The sequence below is a fragment of the Caretta caretta genome, chromosome 8, assembly GCF_965140235.1.
Source record: "Caretta caretta isolate rCarCar2 chromosome 8, rCarCar1.hap1, whole genome shotgun sequence".
NCBI lineage: Eukaryota > Metazoa > Chordata > Testudines > Cheloniidae > Caretta > Caretta caretta.
This window is the reverse complement of record NC_134213.1, coordinates 64,789,413-64,807,867: the sequence shown is the minus strand read 5'-3', so window position 1 is coordinate 64,807,867 and position 18,455 is coordinate 64,789,413. Positions and strand designations below refer to the sequence as shown.

Here is an 18,455-nt window from a genome sequence, read left to right as displayed (position 1 = left end):
AAGATTGGATCCCGTATTCTTTTAAAGTTTGTTTGTAAATTCTCTAACGTAAACTTGTGAAAACTTTTGTAAATTTTGGTGCAGGACTGGGTCCACAGTGAGATTAAAAATAAGCGTTTTAAACTATGTTAACAATTTAAATGATGAAAACTGAGAAAATTTTATGAATTTATTTTGCATCATTCATTCTGTTTTTACTTTTATATTTCTTTCTACTTGGGCAATAAAAAAAACCTAATCTGTTTCACTTTTATTTCTAGTCAGTTTCTTGTCATCTTTACTTTTTTGCCCTCATGCACTATGTAGCCCAAAGTATGTGGGTTGCAAGAACCCCAAGGGAATGTTTCAATTAAAAATCCTCCCAAAATGTTTTCATTGGAATATTAAATATAAATGATTATTTATATTGATCATAAAATATTTATTTATTCTTCTTATGAAGGGTGAATTTTGGCTTCAGTCACCTTTACAGGGTTCATTGACATATATCAAGCAATCAGGGTACAAGTCACATGTATTTAAACTGATGATATTTTATCCTGAGTCAGTTGCATTTTTGAAAGTTTAAAATCTTCAGGGGAATACAGTGATTATTTCCAAAGTTGTGACACATTCTTTGCTTACCTCTTTAATATGTCTAGATTTTACGTTTCAGAATGTCCCAGCATGTGGTAAAAAGCACCAGCCAACCAACCAGAAACCCCGACAGTCTCTTGATGATATCCTATTAGTTCCAACTTTTCCACATCTCTGCTTTACCCTTGCTTGCTAGTGTTTAACAGTCAGTGAAGTGACCTTCCCAAGAGGATCCAAGAATGGTCAGGGCAAGATAAAGATAAACATTTTGCTTTCAGTGCAGTTTAAGAACCCCATCTCTGACTGTCCTAATGGATCACTAGTGTCTCCTGGAAGCAAACTTGACTGTTATTCCTGCCTCCTGTGAATTGCTTGATTCCAGTTTTAGCTTTTGTGGCTTCCTGAGCACCAACTGCCATACAAGCTACATAACAATTCACTTTCAACCTTATAACATGTTTGATTTTGTTACTGATATTGTATAAATATACATTTGAAATTTGTTAATCTTTGTTTTATCCATTTGTGTTACTAATATTGCCACTATCATGTCACCCCAGGTGATTCACATTTCCCCTCTTTGGCTTACCACCTCTCACAAATTATTTTTCCACCTTTCCCTGTTAACATGCTCCAAGATTCCACCCCACAGCCAAGTAATTGAAATTAATCCTTTCAGGAGCACTTCACAGCACCTTTCCCCTCCTCTGTTCACACTTGAATCACTCCACAAGTACTGATCTGTCCTAGTTCAGTCTGGCTTACTTTCAAGCTTCTCCTTTGTTTTAACCACTGCTTTCTTTAGCTAGGTTCTTTTTGGAGAACCTTGTGCCGATACCACACCAATGACACAGTTCTTGTGGGGACACTGCTAAAGAAGCTCTTGCCACTGCATATGGTCTGTGGGAAAGACCTGAACTACTGGCAAACCATAATTGCCAAGAGTGGGAAGTCCATTATGATCTGGTGGAGCTACCCCTTGCCTGTAGCCCAGTGTTCTTGGGGAAGGTGGGAACTTGTGGGAGCTTCCCTTGAACTATAAAATAATCTTTTGGAGGATAGATTTGCCTTCATTAGCAGTCTGTATGGGAGCTGTTAACCCAACTCTTACGGCTAGAGCACAGTTTGTCTTGGAGTGAGTAGAATTCTTACCATATTTTATAGGGGAGTACCTTTGCCTTTATGCTGACACACCCTGCTCTTATTTATACCAGATAGATCCACGAGATGGTGAAGTTCTCCCACGTGTATAGCTTACTAGCTTACTTCTTACCATACAAGGCTTTGACCATGTTGATTGCTTATCTTTAATGTCTCTGATTGACTGAACATATAGGCTGGTCCCTCCCTCACCAAGCTTTATTTAATCCTTACATCCTTTCTCCTCCCTCACCTCTACCCTTACACATCTTCTCTTCCCACAAGCTCCCTTATCTCCCATCCAACTCTTTCTCCTGTACTCACTGCAGCGTTGTCTCTCCTCTCAACAGAAAATGTACCTTCCTGTGCTCTTCAATCTGTCATTGCTGACTATGTGTTTTGTCCTTGCTTACAAAGATAGTTGGGTGGGTGAATCATCAACATATATCGGTAATCTCTAGCTCTCCCATCCATCCATATGAAAAAATAAATAGAGACATCAAGATCCATGTATGTCATGCCAAAGCAACATGCCCTCCCTTTTAATAATCCATGCCCTCCCTTCTTCTGACATTTCCATTGCTTAATTTAATCATTAGTGATCTTTAAACTTGGAGCTTGATTATGCAAGTGCTTATGCATGTAACTATACTATGTTTGCAAGATGGGGGCCTTAGATAGTAAGCGCTTCAGGGGAGTGGTCTATTATTTTTAAATGTCTGTAGAGCACACCTGTGGCACTGCAGAAGTAATAATCATATTTAAGATAAATTTATTACTTGGTTAACCTTGTGGTGAAGCTGGTGATGCATCAACAGAGTGTGGTTTATCCCTTTTTCATCAGTGAGGTAGACACTTGTGTCAGGTGCTAATTGTTCCATGTGGCTCAATTTTTTCTTGCAGCAATACTTCTTTAGGACTCTGGGCAAAAAATAAGTATCAGTCCATCAGAAGCTACATTAGAACATTAAGGGTTGTCCTCTAGTTTGGATAGCTGGATCTTACATTGGGATGAGGAAGGAGTTGCCTAAGTGGCAGTCCACAAAGGGATTCTGGCTCACCACCCAGAATGCCTCAGAGAGATGAGAGGGATATGTGACAGAAAGGGAGCTGTAACACCATTTCAGATGGGTGCAGCATAAGGTCCTCCATTGTTGACCTTTCTTTGCAGGCTGATGTATAGGGAGTAAGCCTGAGGTCTTATTTCCTCTGATCGTCAAGTTCACTGCCAGCACTAAACACTCCTGGTTCTTGTATATGGCAGCTTGAGCCCGAAAGGTGCTCAGCATTCTGGCACTTATCCAGTAAAACATTTTAGCACATAAATAGCTTAAAACCATGCATAGTTCTATTGATTTCAAGCAGTAAGGTAAATTACACCTTTCTCACCAGTATGTAATAGAATGCATTCTTTAAAAAGGTCCTGTCTCAATAACCATTTTTACCATAAACCAATTAATTCAGTTGACATAATTATGTTGAAAACAAAAGTCTCCTAATTCATTATTTGGGAGGTGAGAAATATTTTCAATTACATTTTAAAATGTCTGAGCTTTTTGTAATACGTTTCCATTTTGTGAAAACCTGCCAGATTTTTATTGTGTTTATTTTCTGTTACTGCTTTTGCTCAAAAAATGAACCCCTAAGATTTGTTTTAAAAATTAGACCAAATACTCTGTTTTAAAGAGTGAAATTTCAATTTGATGAGGATCAGCTTTCATATGAAAACACACAAGACATGACATTATACAAAAAAAAATTAAATTGCAATATGCACAATTTTGCTGTCCAAAGATTGCTTGGAATCACATGAACATTTTTTCACAATTTTTTTCACAGCCCTATTTATAATATATAATTTACATGAATGCAAATTTTTCTTTTTAAGGAGGAAAGGGGGTAAACTTCTGTCTCTTGCATTTAGGAAATGTTCTACTGGATTTAAAAAAGTGGAAATCTGGTTTTCATTTTTGACAAACCAGGTTTCTATACACTGACCCTTGCTCTCTTATTTCAACATTAGTGAAATATAACTGTAATTGCTGACACATCTCTCCGTTTAAAAGAACTTATGCATGTTTTTACCCTTGAATTAAATAAGCTTCAATTTTAATAACTTTCAAAATAATCAAACTACAGAACAAAGAAAGTGAAATGACAAGCATTTATTTTTGCAGCCTTGAACTGTGTAACTGTTTCTTGTACTCGCTCCTTTTTTTTTTTTTCTTTTGAGGTGTAAGTAAAAATACTTAAATGAGCATTGGTGTGTGCTCTCCATGGGCTAACTGAATCAGACTCTAAACTTTTATCTGGATCTATGGAGCTTGGATATAAATTGAAAAGATCACAGCTATGGGGAGAAGACCTATACTGTAAAGGCCTTTCTGCATAGATTATGAACATCAGAACTCAATAATTTTTTTTCAAAACTATAGTTATAATTGGACCCAATGGGGGTCTCTCTCTTTGATCAGATCATAGTAACTGTGACTTTACAGTGGAAAATGTCACTACTGTGAAGGTTTATCACCTGTAGAGCTGGTCTTTTCTCTGATGCCATGTTCAGTTCTCATTAGCATTATTCAAAGTTTAGTTGTTAATTAGGTTGACACTTCAATTACAATCATCATCTACAAGAACAGTCATGACTGCTTGCATAAAGAAACAAAAAGATATTCATTCTTGCATACATTTATAAAAGAATGAAACCTGTTTTGGTGATACTTTGTGCTTATAAGGGTAGCCTAAATGTTCTGGTTAAAGAGTAACCCAACTGAAAATAAATGATGCTTTGGACAGAATCTGATAACTGATGTATTGTTTTGCAAGGCACTTTGCAATAAAAATTAATATGGAAATACATCTTCATAATAATTGCAATTGATTTTTTTCTCCAACTGTCTGGTATTCAGCATCTTAAAACAAGGGTGGAAGAACTGCTCTTATTAACTGCATTCACACATCTTTCTTGTTTTTAGGAATATCAGAATAATTCCAAAATATATGATCTTGCTCCAAAGCTTCCTTAACTAAAGAATGGCCTTTTAATCTAATGTTACTCATGCCTTCCAGAATTGTACAATCAGAACTTGTTTACCACATAAAACAGGGTAGATCTTCAGAAATCAGATGCTGGAATTAATGTTTTTCTTAATGCAGGTGCCTCATCACTAATAAAAGGGTGCTATCCCCTTCCTTCTCCATCCCTTTCACCCCCTCCACCCCATTCAGATGTTTTATTCCTTAGGCCAATTCTAAAGACACTGCACTATTGAATTTATACAGGCTTTCCCCAACTAGCAAACAATAGTGGCAACAGCTCCCATGATGCATGAAAAATGATGCATGCTAATAAGTTGGCAACAAAAAAACTAAAATTGAGAGGTAAGTGAGCTGGAAGTGCCCTTAAAAAATAACCCTCCACAGCATAAATGAAAGATGCCCAACTGGCTTCATCTCAGACAAGCAGACACATGTTATGATTGCAAAAAATCTGCAGAAAAGTGGCTCACAAGCAGTTTACTGTAAAATAATTAAAGCTTATTTATGTCAAGAGGCCTTGGGAAAAAAAAAAGAGAGCATAAACCAATTTACATAAGCACTTTACCATCATCCCCTGCTTTCGTTTCAATTAACAGACCAGCAGGTGCTCTTTGCAGTTAAAAAGATAAGCTATCGAGGAGGAGGATGAATTTTTGGCTGACCTGTAGACACTGTGGTTTGCCTGCTGATTGGGTTCATACCTTGCTGTACCAATTTCTGAGGTGTTAATTTAACTGTTCCTCTCTGTCATACAGGTCTCAGCCTTGAAAAATAAACTGAAGAAGCAGTCTACAGCTACAGGTGATGGAGTAGCTAGGGCCTTCCTTAGGACACAGGCAGCATTGTTTGGATCCTACAGAGATGCACTAAGATACAAACCTGTAAGGCTTTTTATTATTTTAATTTGTTTTCCTTTATTCATAAGAACAGAAACTCATCATTTTGCTGTCTGGAAGAAAAGTACTAAAGTCTTATCACAATCTTAAGGGTTTCAAAAAATAAAATGTCCTAAATGTTATCTTAAACTTGATCATAAGGTGGTAATCTAGAAGTTGCTGCTTTGACTTTTGAACCTTGAGCATCTGAATGATCTGTGTTTTACTTACAGTAGGTACTTGCCCGCCAGCAAACTACTTTCCCTTTCTCTCATTCATTGAAACAACTAAATGGAGCTCTAATAAAGAAACTACGTGTATGACTCACTTAGGATTATTGATGGACTGCAGGAACTGACAAAGTTGGGAAAGGGGCTGGCTAATTTGGAGGTTGGTCATTTTCTCTACTTAGAATCCACCAAAAGTGAGCTTGGTGGAAGCCAAGAATCTTTTACTACCTCCTAGCAAAGGCTTGGAATCATCTAGTGGAACTGTTTTAGGTCTGGCTGCGTCAGGAAGCAGGGCCTGCAGAAGAGCCAGTCTCCTGGCAAATTAAGGAGCACAGCTGGCCGATAGTAGGCTGCCTGATTGGCTACACTGACTGATGGTTAGAAGAGGAAGCACACCAGCTCTTAAGCTATGCAGCAGAAGCCCTTCAGCAGTTGCTCAAAATATTTGCCATGGGCTTGTGTTAGTGCCTGCCAATGGCCCCAGCCTTGTGCCCGCCTTCCCTAACTCCAGATAACCTGCTCCTGATTCTTGGCTTCAATTCCTGATTCTCTTCTCTGGCATCTGGCCTCTGCTTCGGTCTTTGACACCGGGCTCCAATTCCTGACTACCAGCTCCTGCTCTAACCACTCGGTACAACCGCCCATGCCCTGGTCACTGACAGGCTGTTTGGTGAATCTAGCATGCTCATGATCTGTGACATTCCTACTTTGATATCAGTAATAGAGCAGGAAGGGATGAAAGCCCAGTCTGTCTTAGCAAAATTTCAGAATGTGTGTGTTTCTGAGGCTCAATTGGTGCTTCATAGACTGGAGCTAGCATGGATCTTTGTCTTTTCTTTTGTTTTTCTTTGTTTTGTTAATGCTAGTGGAATAATGCTGAGCCTATTGCTGACAGATGTGGTTAATGCCTATCAAAAGATGGCACTTTCACAGCTGCAAGTAGATGTTCAGAGAAGCAGCCTACTTAAAATACTTTCCTCTAACACTGACTTATTTGCAAACTACTGATTGGTCTCTCCATTTGGGGAAGGATAGTGAGATCATGTTGGTTTGGTAACTCCAGTATTATCATGATCTGATATTTCTGACACTTCTGTCTAAATTCTGCCTGCTTGATGTCCTGGATTCAGCTCTAGTTAACAGAATTGTTAGTGATCTTATGATAGACATGAGGGATCTGTCCTTTGAAATCTGTCAACCTCCGATTCAGATGATCACTAGATGTAAGAGGGTAGGCTGTGGTTCCTGATACTAATAGGCAGAATTGTTTGTTGACCTCTGATTACACTCATTCTGGGATGTGACATATCAAAAGTAATGATGGGTGCCTTCTTGTTGCAGGCTGTCTTGTTTGTTGTTGACCTTTTTCGTATTGACCCCTCACTGTCATTCTGACTGGCAGAGACAAGGCAAGTGAAGGAATATCTTTTATTGGACCAAGTTCTGTTGGTGAGACAGACAAGCTTTCGAGCCACACAGAGCTCTTCTTCAGGTTTTCTGTGTGGCTCGAAAGCTTGTCTCTCTCGCCAACCGGACATTGGTCCAATAAAAGATATTACCTCAACCACCTTGTCTCTCTACTGTCCTGGGACCGACATAACTACAACTACACTGCATTCTGACTGGCAGGCATTTTTCTTTAGATGAAAGACAACTGACTAAGTTGAACCCATATAAGACTGAAATGGTGTACCAGGTATAAGCAATCGAGATAAGCAATTTTAAGGAATGTGTGAATGCGCTATTTTTTTCAGTGGCTGGCCTCTGGCAACTACAGAATTTTAGAGTTAAAGTAATTGCTATTTGACCTGAAAGTCCACGTTGCAATAGTATCTAAAATGGCTATGCAAAATTTCAAGATCCTGTAGAATCCAGTGCAGGACTCGAGTTATGAGTGCATTTCAGACACCCAAAGTTCTCCCCATTACAGACCTTCACAGTTATTTACTTTTGCTGTCTCCATGATAGAATGATGTAATTTGTTCCAAATGAGATTTATATGAAATTGCTTTGGAAGCTGCAGCCGTTGCAGAATGGGGTTGCCCATCTGCTCATTGGTATAAGAGTGGCCTTTAAGGGAGTCTTTAGCGTTGATTCTCTGCAGTTTGCATTGGCTGTTGGTGAGCAAACAACTAAATTTCAGTGTCTCGTTCACATATATCAGATGTAGATTAAGACAGTGTTGTTGAGGTGGAGGAGGCTCTCCTTACGTTCTGACCTGATGTTTGGTCCTGGAAATGACCAAGGAACAGGTCCTTTTTGGTTCAGTAAGTCTGTTGGAGTTCATCTATAACTGTCTTCAAGATGCTGCACGAGGTCCCTTTTTACTTTGGTGGTTTTAAAAAGTCACAATTTTTCAATTTTCAGTTTACAATTTTTCATCAGTTGCTCCATTGCAATTTGAGAAACCCATGTTTTCCATTGTACTGATAATATGAAATTGTAATACAAGTTGGCAAACATTTTTTAATAATAACCTGTGTAGCTCCTCCTTTCAAGATTATTTGCTTTTGCCCCTCCCCCCCTTTTTTTTTAATCCAGTGGTCATATATAAGAGAAATGTATTTGTGGAATCACTATGGAAAAGGGTCTAATTAGGGGCACCATTTTGGAATTTCTCAGCCTGCTGGCCATTGTCAGCCTGTCTTAGGTCGGCAGATACCAGTTAAAAATGAAAAAATATAACTTAAGAAATACCTAATATAGCTAAAACTTAACATTTTTTCCAAGTGTTAATATTCGATGTCAGTTGCTGTTCATATTGTTTTAACTAATATAGGTCCCACCATGCCCAGAAGCTATTTTTCCTTGGAGATAAATCTGACCTCTTCTAAATTGCTGTATAAGAAATGCAGTACACAGTAGTTATTTATGAAATTCACATATTATTTCTTTAGGTTTCTGATTTACAGGATTCTTAGTGTGTTGTTACAGTTATGACAAAGTTCCTCCTCTACCTTGGTGGGTCCTGTGCTTATTGGTGGATTTGCTTGCCTCAGAGATTTACGGCAGCGATCAGTTTGACCTAAACAACCTAAGCTATAAGCACTTTTGTGGCTCAAATCTGCCGTTCGCTCAGATAACCTCATCACTGGCCCTCATGGGGAAAAAGAGAAGAACAACCCCCACAGTCTCTGCTGATCCACCGTGTAGGTTGGGGAACAGAGACCTCCCCTCTGGTGGAACCCACAGTCCAGGTCAACTCCTCCTGTGTCTGATCAGGAGTTGGGAGGTTTGGGGGGAACCCGGGCCCAACCACTGCTCCGGGTTCCAGCTCAGGGCCCTGTGGATTGCAGCGGTCTAAAGTGCCTCCTGTAATAACTGCGTGACAGCTACAACTCCCTGGGCTACATCCCCTGTGGCGTCCTCCCAACACCTTCTTTATCCTCACCACAGGACCTTCCTCCTGGTGTCTGATAACGCTTGTACTCCTCAGTCCTCCAGCAGCACGTCCTCTCATTCCCAGCTCCTTACATGCCCTCCTACTAACTGATGGGAGGTCCTTTTTAAATCAGGTGTCCTGATTAGCCTGCCTGCCATAATTGATTCTAGAAAGTTCTTAATTGGCTCCAGGTGTCTTGATTAGCTTGCCTGTCTTAATTGGTTCTAGCAAGTTCCTGATTGCTCTCGGACAGCCCCTGCTCTGGTTACTCAGGGAACAGAAAACTATTCATCCAGTGGCCAGTATATTTGCCTTTTACCAGACTCCTGTACCTGGTCTGGGTCTGTCACAGGTTTTATCTCTGGATTACCAATTTGAACTTTGTCCAGGTTAATAGTGACTGAGAGTTGTTGTCTAATGATTGATCAAAGACCTACATGAAATGAGTTGATCTCAGTTCAAAAGCTAGTGGATGTGGATCTTATATCACAAAAAAACCTCATCACAATTAATTGGCACCATTTGGGAGTATTCTCAGAAGAGATGTGTCCTGTACTGAATGGGTATAGAGAACGTACTCTCTCTCATTCCAGAAAACCATAGCGATGGGTGCAGTATGAAAACTCAAATATGAGTCACAGACAGTATCTACTTTCATACTGACAGGTTTCAGAGTAACAGCCGTGTTAGTCTGTATTCGCAAAAAGAAAAGGAGTACTTGTGGCACCTTAGAGACTAACCAATTTATTTGAGCATGAGCTTTCGTGAGCTACAGCGAAAGCTCATGCTCAAATAAATTGGTTAGTCTCTAAGGTGCCACAAGTACTCCTTTACTTTCAGACTGGGGTTCATATAATGTTTCACATTGGCATTTTAAAGGGATATACTTAAAAGAGAAGCTTCACTCTATAATTTTAAAACAATTATAATGATATAAATTGACCATATTTTCAGAATCAAAACCTGGAGTGCTTTTGTGGCACCATTTTTATGGTCACAAAACAGCCATACAAAAGTACACTTTTTTAATTGTATGTTGGGGTTTGCTTTTGACTCAAAAGCATATTTTTCAGTTTGGTGGATTTTTTTCCAATATCCTAATGCACTGAATGAGTTTAGCTTGAAACATGGAATATTCACTTTGGGTAAAAGAACAGCTTTGTTAGGGTTTGCACTCATTCAACTTTCCCGTTCACTCCAAACACTGTTCTTCACAGTAAACGCTTATTTCATGGGACTGTTTGTTTCTAGTAAACGGAGAACAAAGTTTCCTCAGCGTAACAGTATGCCTTGAACATACATATTATGGTTATTAAAAAAAATAGATTGATGAAATGGAAAAGTGGAATGCTGAAAGAAGTTCTGGGACACCAGCACATCATATGAAAACTTGGGACCGTCCTGTTAAAGGCAGGACATCTATAAAGGTGATAGTTCATATCATTTGAAAAGAATAATTGTAAGAAATACACTCTTGCTCATAAAAGTTTACTTTGGTGTTATTCCTTGTAAAAGCAATAATAATCCATTGCTCTCACTTAATACAGTACTACAACAAACTAATATAAAACAATCACGTTGATACTGCTCCAAACATTGGTAATTTCAGTAATGGTAAAAAGACAGACAGACTCTCTCTCTCTCTCTCTCTGTCTTTCTATCTGTAACCCTACAACTTTAAAACCTACAACTTCCCCATATTTACCATTGCCTTTCCAATATTTCCAATGAAGTGGAGGATAAGGGGGGATCTGATAGCTGCTTTCAACTACCTGAAAGGGGGGTTCCAAAGAGGATGGATCTAGACTGTTCTCAGTGGTAGCTGATGACAGAACAAGGAGTAATGGTCTCGAGTTACAGTGAGGGAGGTTTAGTTTGGATATTAGGAAAAACTTTTTCACTAGGAGGGTGGTGAAACACTGGAATGCTTTACCTAGGGAAGTGGTGGAATCTCCTTCCTTAAATATTTTTAACGTCAGGGTTGACAAAGCCCTGGCTGGGATGATTTAGCTGGGGATTCGTCCTGCTTTGAGCAGGGGATTGGACTAGATGACCTCCTGAGGTCCCTTCCAACCCTGATATTCTATGATTCTATGACCCTAAGAGAAAATAATAAAATTGATTTTGTTCTTAATTTCTCTTTATTTCTTCCCTATTATTTGGTAAATGGCTATAAAAATGGGAAAAGAAATCAAAACTAAACCTCTTAATTGGCTCACTGAATAATGATGAGTTTGTACACAACTCCTGCACAAGCAAGATTTGAGTCAGATTCTTTATGCCAGAGGAATTTGGCCATAAAATTTACTTACCTGGCCCATCAGGAATTACCCCACTATAAGGGTGATTCTTTACTAGAGTAGAGCTGATGTAGGGGAAGTTAGGCCACTCCCCCTTTTTGCTGCCATGAAAACAACCATCATAAGAAGAAAAGGGGGTGGCTGGGATATCCCTGTGCCATGCCAATTCTCAGCTGTTAATTTTTGACCCTTTGGGCTGTTTGCAACTGTTGTAAGCTAGAAATACCCATATACACCTCTACCCTGATATAACACGACCCGATATAACACGAATTCAGATATAACATGGTAAAGCAGCGCTCTGGGGGGTGGGGCTGCACACTTCGGCGGGTCAGCGTGTCTGGCTCAGAGACGCCGCTCTGAGCGGCGTGTTAAGGGTGCCGGGCCGGGGCTGAGGGATTGGATAAGGGGCAGAGGGTCTTGGGGGGTGGACAGGGAGTGAGGGGGTTGGATGTTTCGGAGGTTCTGGGGGCGGGACGGTCAGGGGAAGGGGAACAGGGGCTTGGGAGTCCCGGGGGGCCTGTCAGGGGGCAGGGGTGTGGATAGGGGTCAAGGCAGTCAGGGGACAGGGAGCAGGGTGGTTGGGTAGGGGGTGGGGTCATGGGGGTGATTAGGGATTGGGGGGTCTCTGGAGGAGGTGGTCAGGGGACAGGGAGCAGGGGAGCTTAAATAGAGGCTGGGGTCTTGGGGGGGTAGTTAGGGGCGGGGGTCTCTGGAGAGGGTAGTCAGGGGACAAGGAATGGGGGGGATTGGATGGGTCGGGGGTTCTGAGGGGTCAGTCAGGGGGCGGGAAGTGACTATTAATAACGGAAATGCTTGAGGCCAAAGCAAGTTCGATATAATGCGGATTCACATATAACGTGGTACGATTTTTTTGGCTCCCGAGGACTACGTTATATCGGGGTAGAGGTGTTGTCAAGGTTCCTCCCCCACTCTGAACTCTAGGGTACAGATGTGGGGACCTGCATGAAAACCCCCCTAAGCTTATCTTTACCAGCTTAGGTCAAAACTTCCCCAAGGTACAAAATATTCCACCCGTTGTCCTTGGATTGGCCGCTACCACCACCAAACTAATACTGGTTACTGGGGAAGAGCTGTTTGGACGCGTCTTTCCCCCGAAAATACTTCCCAAAACCTTGCACCCCACTTCCTGGACAAGGTTTGGTAAAAAGCCTCACCAATTTGCCTAGGTGACTACAGACCCAGACCCTTGGATCTTAAGAACAATGAACAATCCTCCCAATACTTGCACCCCCCATTTCCTGGGAAATGTTGGATAAAAAGCCTCACCAATTTGCATAGGTGACCACAGACCCAAACCCTTGGATCTGAGAACAATGAAAAAGCATTCAGTTTTCTTACAAGAAGACTTTTAATAAAAATAGAAGTAAATAGAAATAAAGAAATCCCCCCTGTAAAATCAGGATGGTAGATATCTTACAGGGTAATTAGATTCAAAAACATAGAGAACCCCTCCAGGCAAAACCTTAAGTTACAAAAAAGATACACAGACAGAAATAGTTATTCTATTCAGCACAATTCTTTTCTCAGCCATTTAAAGAAATCATAATCTAACACATACCTAGCTAGATTACTTACTAAAAGTTCTAAGACTCCATTCCTGGTCTATCCCCAGCAGAAACCAGCATATAGACAGACCCACAGACCCTTTGTTTCTCTCCCTCCTCCCAGCTTTTGAAAGTATCTTGTCTCCTCATTGGTCATTTTGGTCAGGTGCCAGCGAGGTTACCTTTAGCTTCTTAACCCTTTACAGGTGAGAGGAGCTTTCCCCTGGCCAGGAGGGATTTCAAAGGGGTTTACCCTTCCCTTTATATTTATGACAGATGTATTGCTCTAGTTCAGCACAGGAGACCATCCCTGCCCAGAGACATCGCTAGGATTGAGGGATTGTGAAGGTGAGTTTTAAGTCACTTGTGCACATGCAAACCCAACTTGTTATTCAGTACAGGTGTAACCCAGAATCCCGCCTTCCATTCTCAAGTCTTCCTTTTCAGATTAGGTTCCATAATATTTGAACGTTTATCATGAGAACAGTGGTCCATATAGCCAAATATCCTGTCTTCCAGCAGTAGCAAGTGCCAGATGTTTTTGAATGAACAGAACAAGGCAATTTCAAGTAATCCATTCCCTGTCACCAGTCCCAGCTTCTGGTATTCGGAGGTTTAGAGACACTAGGAGCATGGGTTTGCATCCCTGACCATTTTGGGTAATAGCCATTGATGGACCTATCCTCCATGAATTTATCTAATTCTTTTTTGAACCCAGTTATGCTGCTGGCCTTTCAGCCTCCCATGGCAACAAGTTTCACAGGTTGACTGTGTGTTGTGTGAAGAAGTACTTTCTTTTGTTTGTTTAAAACTGTCTGCCTATTAATTTAATTGAGTGCCCCTTAGTTCGTGTATTTATATGAAGGGGTTAATAACACTTCCCTGTTCATTTTCTCAACACCATTCATGATTTTATAAACCTCTTTCATATCCTCTCTAAGATGAGCAATCCCAGTCTTTTAAAGCTCCCCTTGTATGGAAGCTGTTCCATACCTCTGATCATTTTTGTTGCCCTTTTTCTGTACCGTTTCCAACTCGAACATAGTTTTTTTGAGATGGGGTAACCTGAACTGCACGCAGTATTCAAAGTGTGGGCATTCCATGGATTTATAGAGTGGCACTGTCTTATTATCTGTCCCTTTCCTTATGGTTCCTAACATTCTGTTAACTTTTTTGACTGCCGCTGCACATGGAGTGGATATTTTCAGAGAACTGTCCACAATGACTCCAAGATCGCTTTATTGAGTGTTAACAGCTAATTTAGACCCCATCATTTAGTATGTATAGTTGGGATTATTCTTTCCTATGGGCATTATTTCGCATTTATCAGCATTGAATTTCATCTGCCATTTTGTTGTCCAGTTACTCAATTTAGTAAGGTCCCTTTGTAACTTTTAGCAAACAGCTTTGGATTTAACTATCTGGAGTAATTTTGTGTCATCTGCAAATTTTTCCATCTCACTGTTCACCCCTTTTTCCAGATCATTTATGAATATATTCCTTTAGGAATACCAATCCATAACTTTACATAATGGTTCAAATATTGCAGTTACGTAAACCGAGATGAGAGTTACACATCAGATGCAAAGGTTATATGAGCGTAATTAGCATAAAGGTGTTGTCATTCAATTTGTGTGCAAAATTGGTATTCTTTCTCTCCCCTTTATTTTCACGTTCTTGTTATGTTTTGTTTATGCTACAGGCCCTTTTATCCCACCCTGTGAACATTGCAATCATTTCCCTCAACACTTGAAACTTACTTTATGCAATGCATACTGCTAGACTGTTTGCATCAGATATGTAATTGATGTCACTATTTATGCCACTGCTGAATTTGACCCAAAGACTCCTATGGGGTGGTATCCAATTAGACCAGGTCTCAGTTTTTGCCAAGATATCCTGTTCCAAAGCTGCAAATTATCTCCTTGGCAGCACTAGGACATAGGTATAGTTTAAGAACTGTAACACCTAGTCTTCAGAAACTGAGCAATCTGTTAGTGTTAGAGGGCTTATTCCTTCACCCACTTACTTCCCTGGTCCTTCTCACATGAACAGAGAGCAACAATACCCGAAGTCCAAAGGTGCAAACAATTCGATGTTTATTGGGGTGAACTTCCAGCAAGCATGATTCCAGTTTCCTTCCTTAGTATCCTCCTTCCCAGCTCTGACACCACAGAGCCTTACACCTGTGTCCCTGTTCCCATTCCTACCCTTAGCCAAACATGATTCCAACTTCCTTACTCCCATTCCCTGGTCCCATTTCCCCCTTTAGCAAAACATGATTCCAATTTTCTTACCCACATTCCCTGTTCCCATCTCACACACCCACATGCCCACCCCCACCCACACCCAGTCTCTTCCTCATTGACTACAGATTATATAGTAAAACTTGAGTTCTGCTTAGCTATACCTTAACCAATCATTTTCCTGAAATTTAACTAACCAATCCTAACATATTGTAACATGATTATGTAACCAATTATATCCCACCACCTTAATTAGTTTACACCCAGCAAAATTAATTATACAGCAGACAGGAACAATCACAGAACCAGACAGAGATTCTACAGACAAACAACAGCAAAGTGGGAACTATAATGACAAAACAATACAGAAGTGAGGATTTCACGTCCCAGCTATTGATAAATGAGTTCTTGCCAGACAGGATGCTATCAAACTAAGTTTCCTTTTACATTTTCTAGGCACTTCCCTTTGTCTGGAGGTGATAGGAATACAGTCCTGTCCTAATAGTGCCTAACAGCCCAATAGCACCTTATTTCAATGTGATTAGTTTGGAATGTGAGGATGTGACCGTTCGCTTCCCAGCTTATGGCTGCCTCTGCTGCTTAGCCAAAGGCCTTAGCCTAAGAACAGGGCCTCAGACTGTCACAGTAAGAGAAGGCCCTTACACCAGCAGACAGTGATTTTGATTCTTTCTTTTATACCTCTATCACTAGCCAAGTGATAAGAATACACCTAAATTCTTAGAGTATAGGCCTTTGCAGACAGGCCTGAATATCTATATCCTAACAGTTAGCCTTTCTTTTAATTTGCTTTTCACAAATGTTGTCTGAGCCTTATCATTACTCAAAGTTTTGTTTGGGTCAATTTCCTTTCTGTTTTAATGTTAGGTGGTTTATTCTCCCCCCACTCCTACCCCCGCCCAAAGGGGAGGTAACTTCAATATATTTTTCTTTTGTATGACTTGATCTTTCTGTGCTGCCTAACTTTTTGAGGGAAAGCCAGAATTTTTTTAGCATGGAAAATAAATCATGCCAGTTTATACTCTTAACTCTTTTTTTAATGAGATATGTTTTTTAAGGAAGATGATTTGTTTTGTTATTTTATGTAAAATAGATTATTTCCCCCCCTACTTTATCATGATGAATTACACTTTTATCACACAAGTGTTTATTCCCCTCCAATATTTTTAACAAATTCGTAAACAGTTTTTCTCCATTGCTTATTTTTATGATGTCATGTTTAGTCTTTAACAAGCATAGACTTCCACTCCCATTCATTACAAACATTCACCCTCTTCTTTGCCAGGATCAACCTGTTTTGCTTACACAACCTTTCCTGTTCTGAACACAGACTGGGGATAGGCATACCTGGTTAAGCAAGAAGTTTGTATACCCTGAAAAGAGGTATTAGCTGACTGGTATTAGGGTATATTTAATGCTTGGGATTGGTGATTCCTGTTCTTATACCCTGGTTTTAACCAGCAAAGTGTATGTGTACCATGCCTTCTTCCATGGCATTCTGTTAGGATCTGCAGCCAGGTTATCTGGTTACACCTTCAGCATGGCATACAGGTTCACTTATCTGTGGGGAAATATTTGCTTATGGTTTATTTAGGCTTAAGTTTCAGAATTTGATTGTTATAGTTTAGAGGGCAAGAGTACCTTGCAATGGGATCTGATTTGCCGTAACCCTTCTCCCAGAATTTGGGCATGGCTTTGGCAGTGGGTGCAACTAAGGCACTTTTGGAGGAAAGAAAATCTGATGCAAGAATAGGCCTTTTGATTAGGTGCAGTACTCTCATGCTTGATCCTAACACACACCACACTAAGGTTTTTAGCTTGAGGAGTGTATTAAGGGCCACAAGTTCATTTACAGGGAAAACATACTTTGGGCCTGTAGGGTCTTCAGTATGGCTTAGTTGTGATTCCAGGAGGTGCCAGGTAATCTAGATTTTGCTTTAGGTAAATAACATTGATGACAGAGGACTTTCAACTCAGACATTTGTTTGTAAATTTTATTGGCACCATCGCAAGTGGAAACAACAATAAAGTCCTGCTTTGTTCTTGGTTACTATCTGGATCTTTATCTGCTAAGAATGCTAGAAATTGTGGTATTTTCATCCTGGTACTATTAGATGCACTCTTGTTACAAAGCACAATGGTTTAATGTAAAAGTAGAGATGGTTTTTAAAGACTCAGAGTTGGAGTCTACAGGTCCCCTTGTTCTCATAATGCAACCAGCATAGAGCTACTGTATACCAAAACGGAATTAAATATGTTAAATAAACTTTAATATTAACAATAATGAGTAACTGACACAAGTGTCAGACTTTTTTGGTAGGAAAAGAAAACCAAATAAGAAATTTCTGAACTACTTCTGTGCATGGAAATAATTGAAATGTGTTTATTGCTGTTGTTAAATATTACGAGATTTGGAAAGCAACAATATCTCTGCTAACCAAGATTGATTTTGATTTTAGTATAATCATATAGGGTTAGTTTAATGTTTTATGTTTAACTTGAATGTTTCATCTGAGTCTGTATAAATAGCTTAATGAAAATGTGAATGCAACTTAGAGGAACTGATTCCTGCTGTGTGCGGCAACCCATAAAAGGGCAAAAAAATTCTGTAGCAACTGTTGTTAAAAGGACAGATATCTTGTATGGGCATAGATTGTTTGGTCTGAGTATTAGCTGTCTACTTTTCAATATAGAATCCCTACTGGGTTTTGATCGAACTTGCTTTGAAAGTACATTGTAGATCAATACTAAAGGGGCTAATGGACTGTGTGCTAGTTAAATATCAGTGAAACATTCCTCCAAAACTCAAAGTTTCTGAATTTATTTAATAGTATTTGTAAAAATAAATCTGTTAGAAATGTGCAGTTCATATCAGAAAACTGATATAAATATTTTTATTCATAATTGGTAATTCACTCTACTTTTTGTAATAAAGCATTTCAGAGTCCTTTTATAATTACAGTACTTCAGGGTTATTCCTAATGCAATCTTATGTTAATCAAAATATTTTACCCAATAAAATATAAGACATAAGGGTTTGAAAAACTTTGGTGTGAGTTCAGTTGCTAGATGGAGTTT

At 39.7% G+C, this 18,455-nt stretch overlaps 1 protein-coding gene across 3 annotated transcripts in view; it reads left to right on the top strand.

Moving 5' to 3' along the window:
- The window catches only part of DENND1B (DENN domain containing 1B), a 245,469-nt gene that overhangs the window by 175,021 nt on the left and 51,993 nt on the right, over positions 1 to 18,455 (top strand). For all 3 annotated transcript variants that reach the window (XM_048860501.2, XM_048860502.2, XM_048860503.2), the window contains one exon: positions 5,514 to 5,639. In XM_048860501.2, the coding sequence (XP_048716458.2) occupies positions 5,514 to 5,639 (126 nt within the window). The remainder of the gene's footprint in view (positions 1 to 5,513; positions 5,640 to 18,455) is intronic.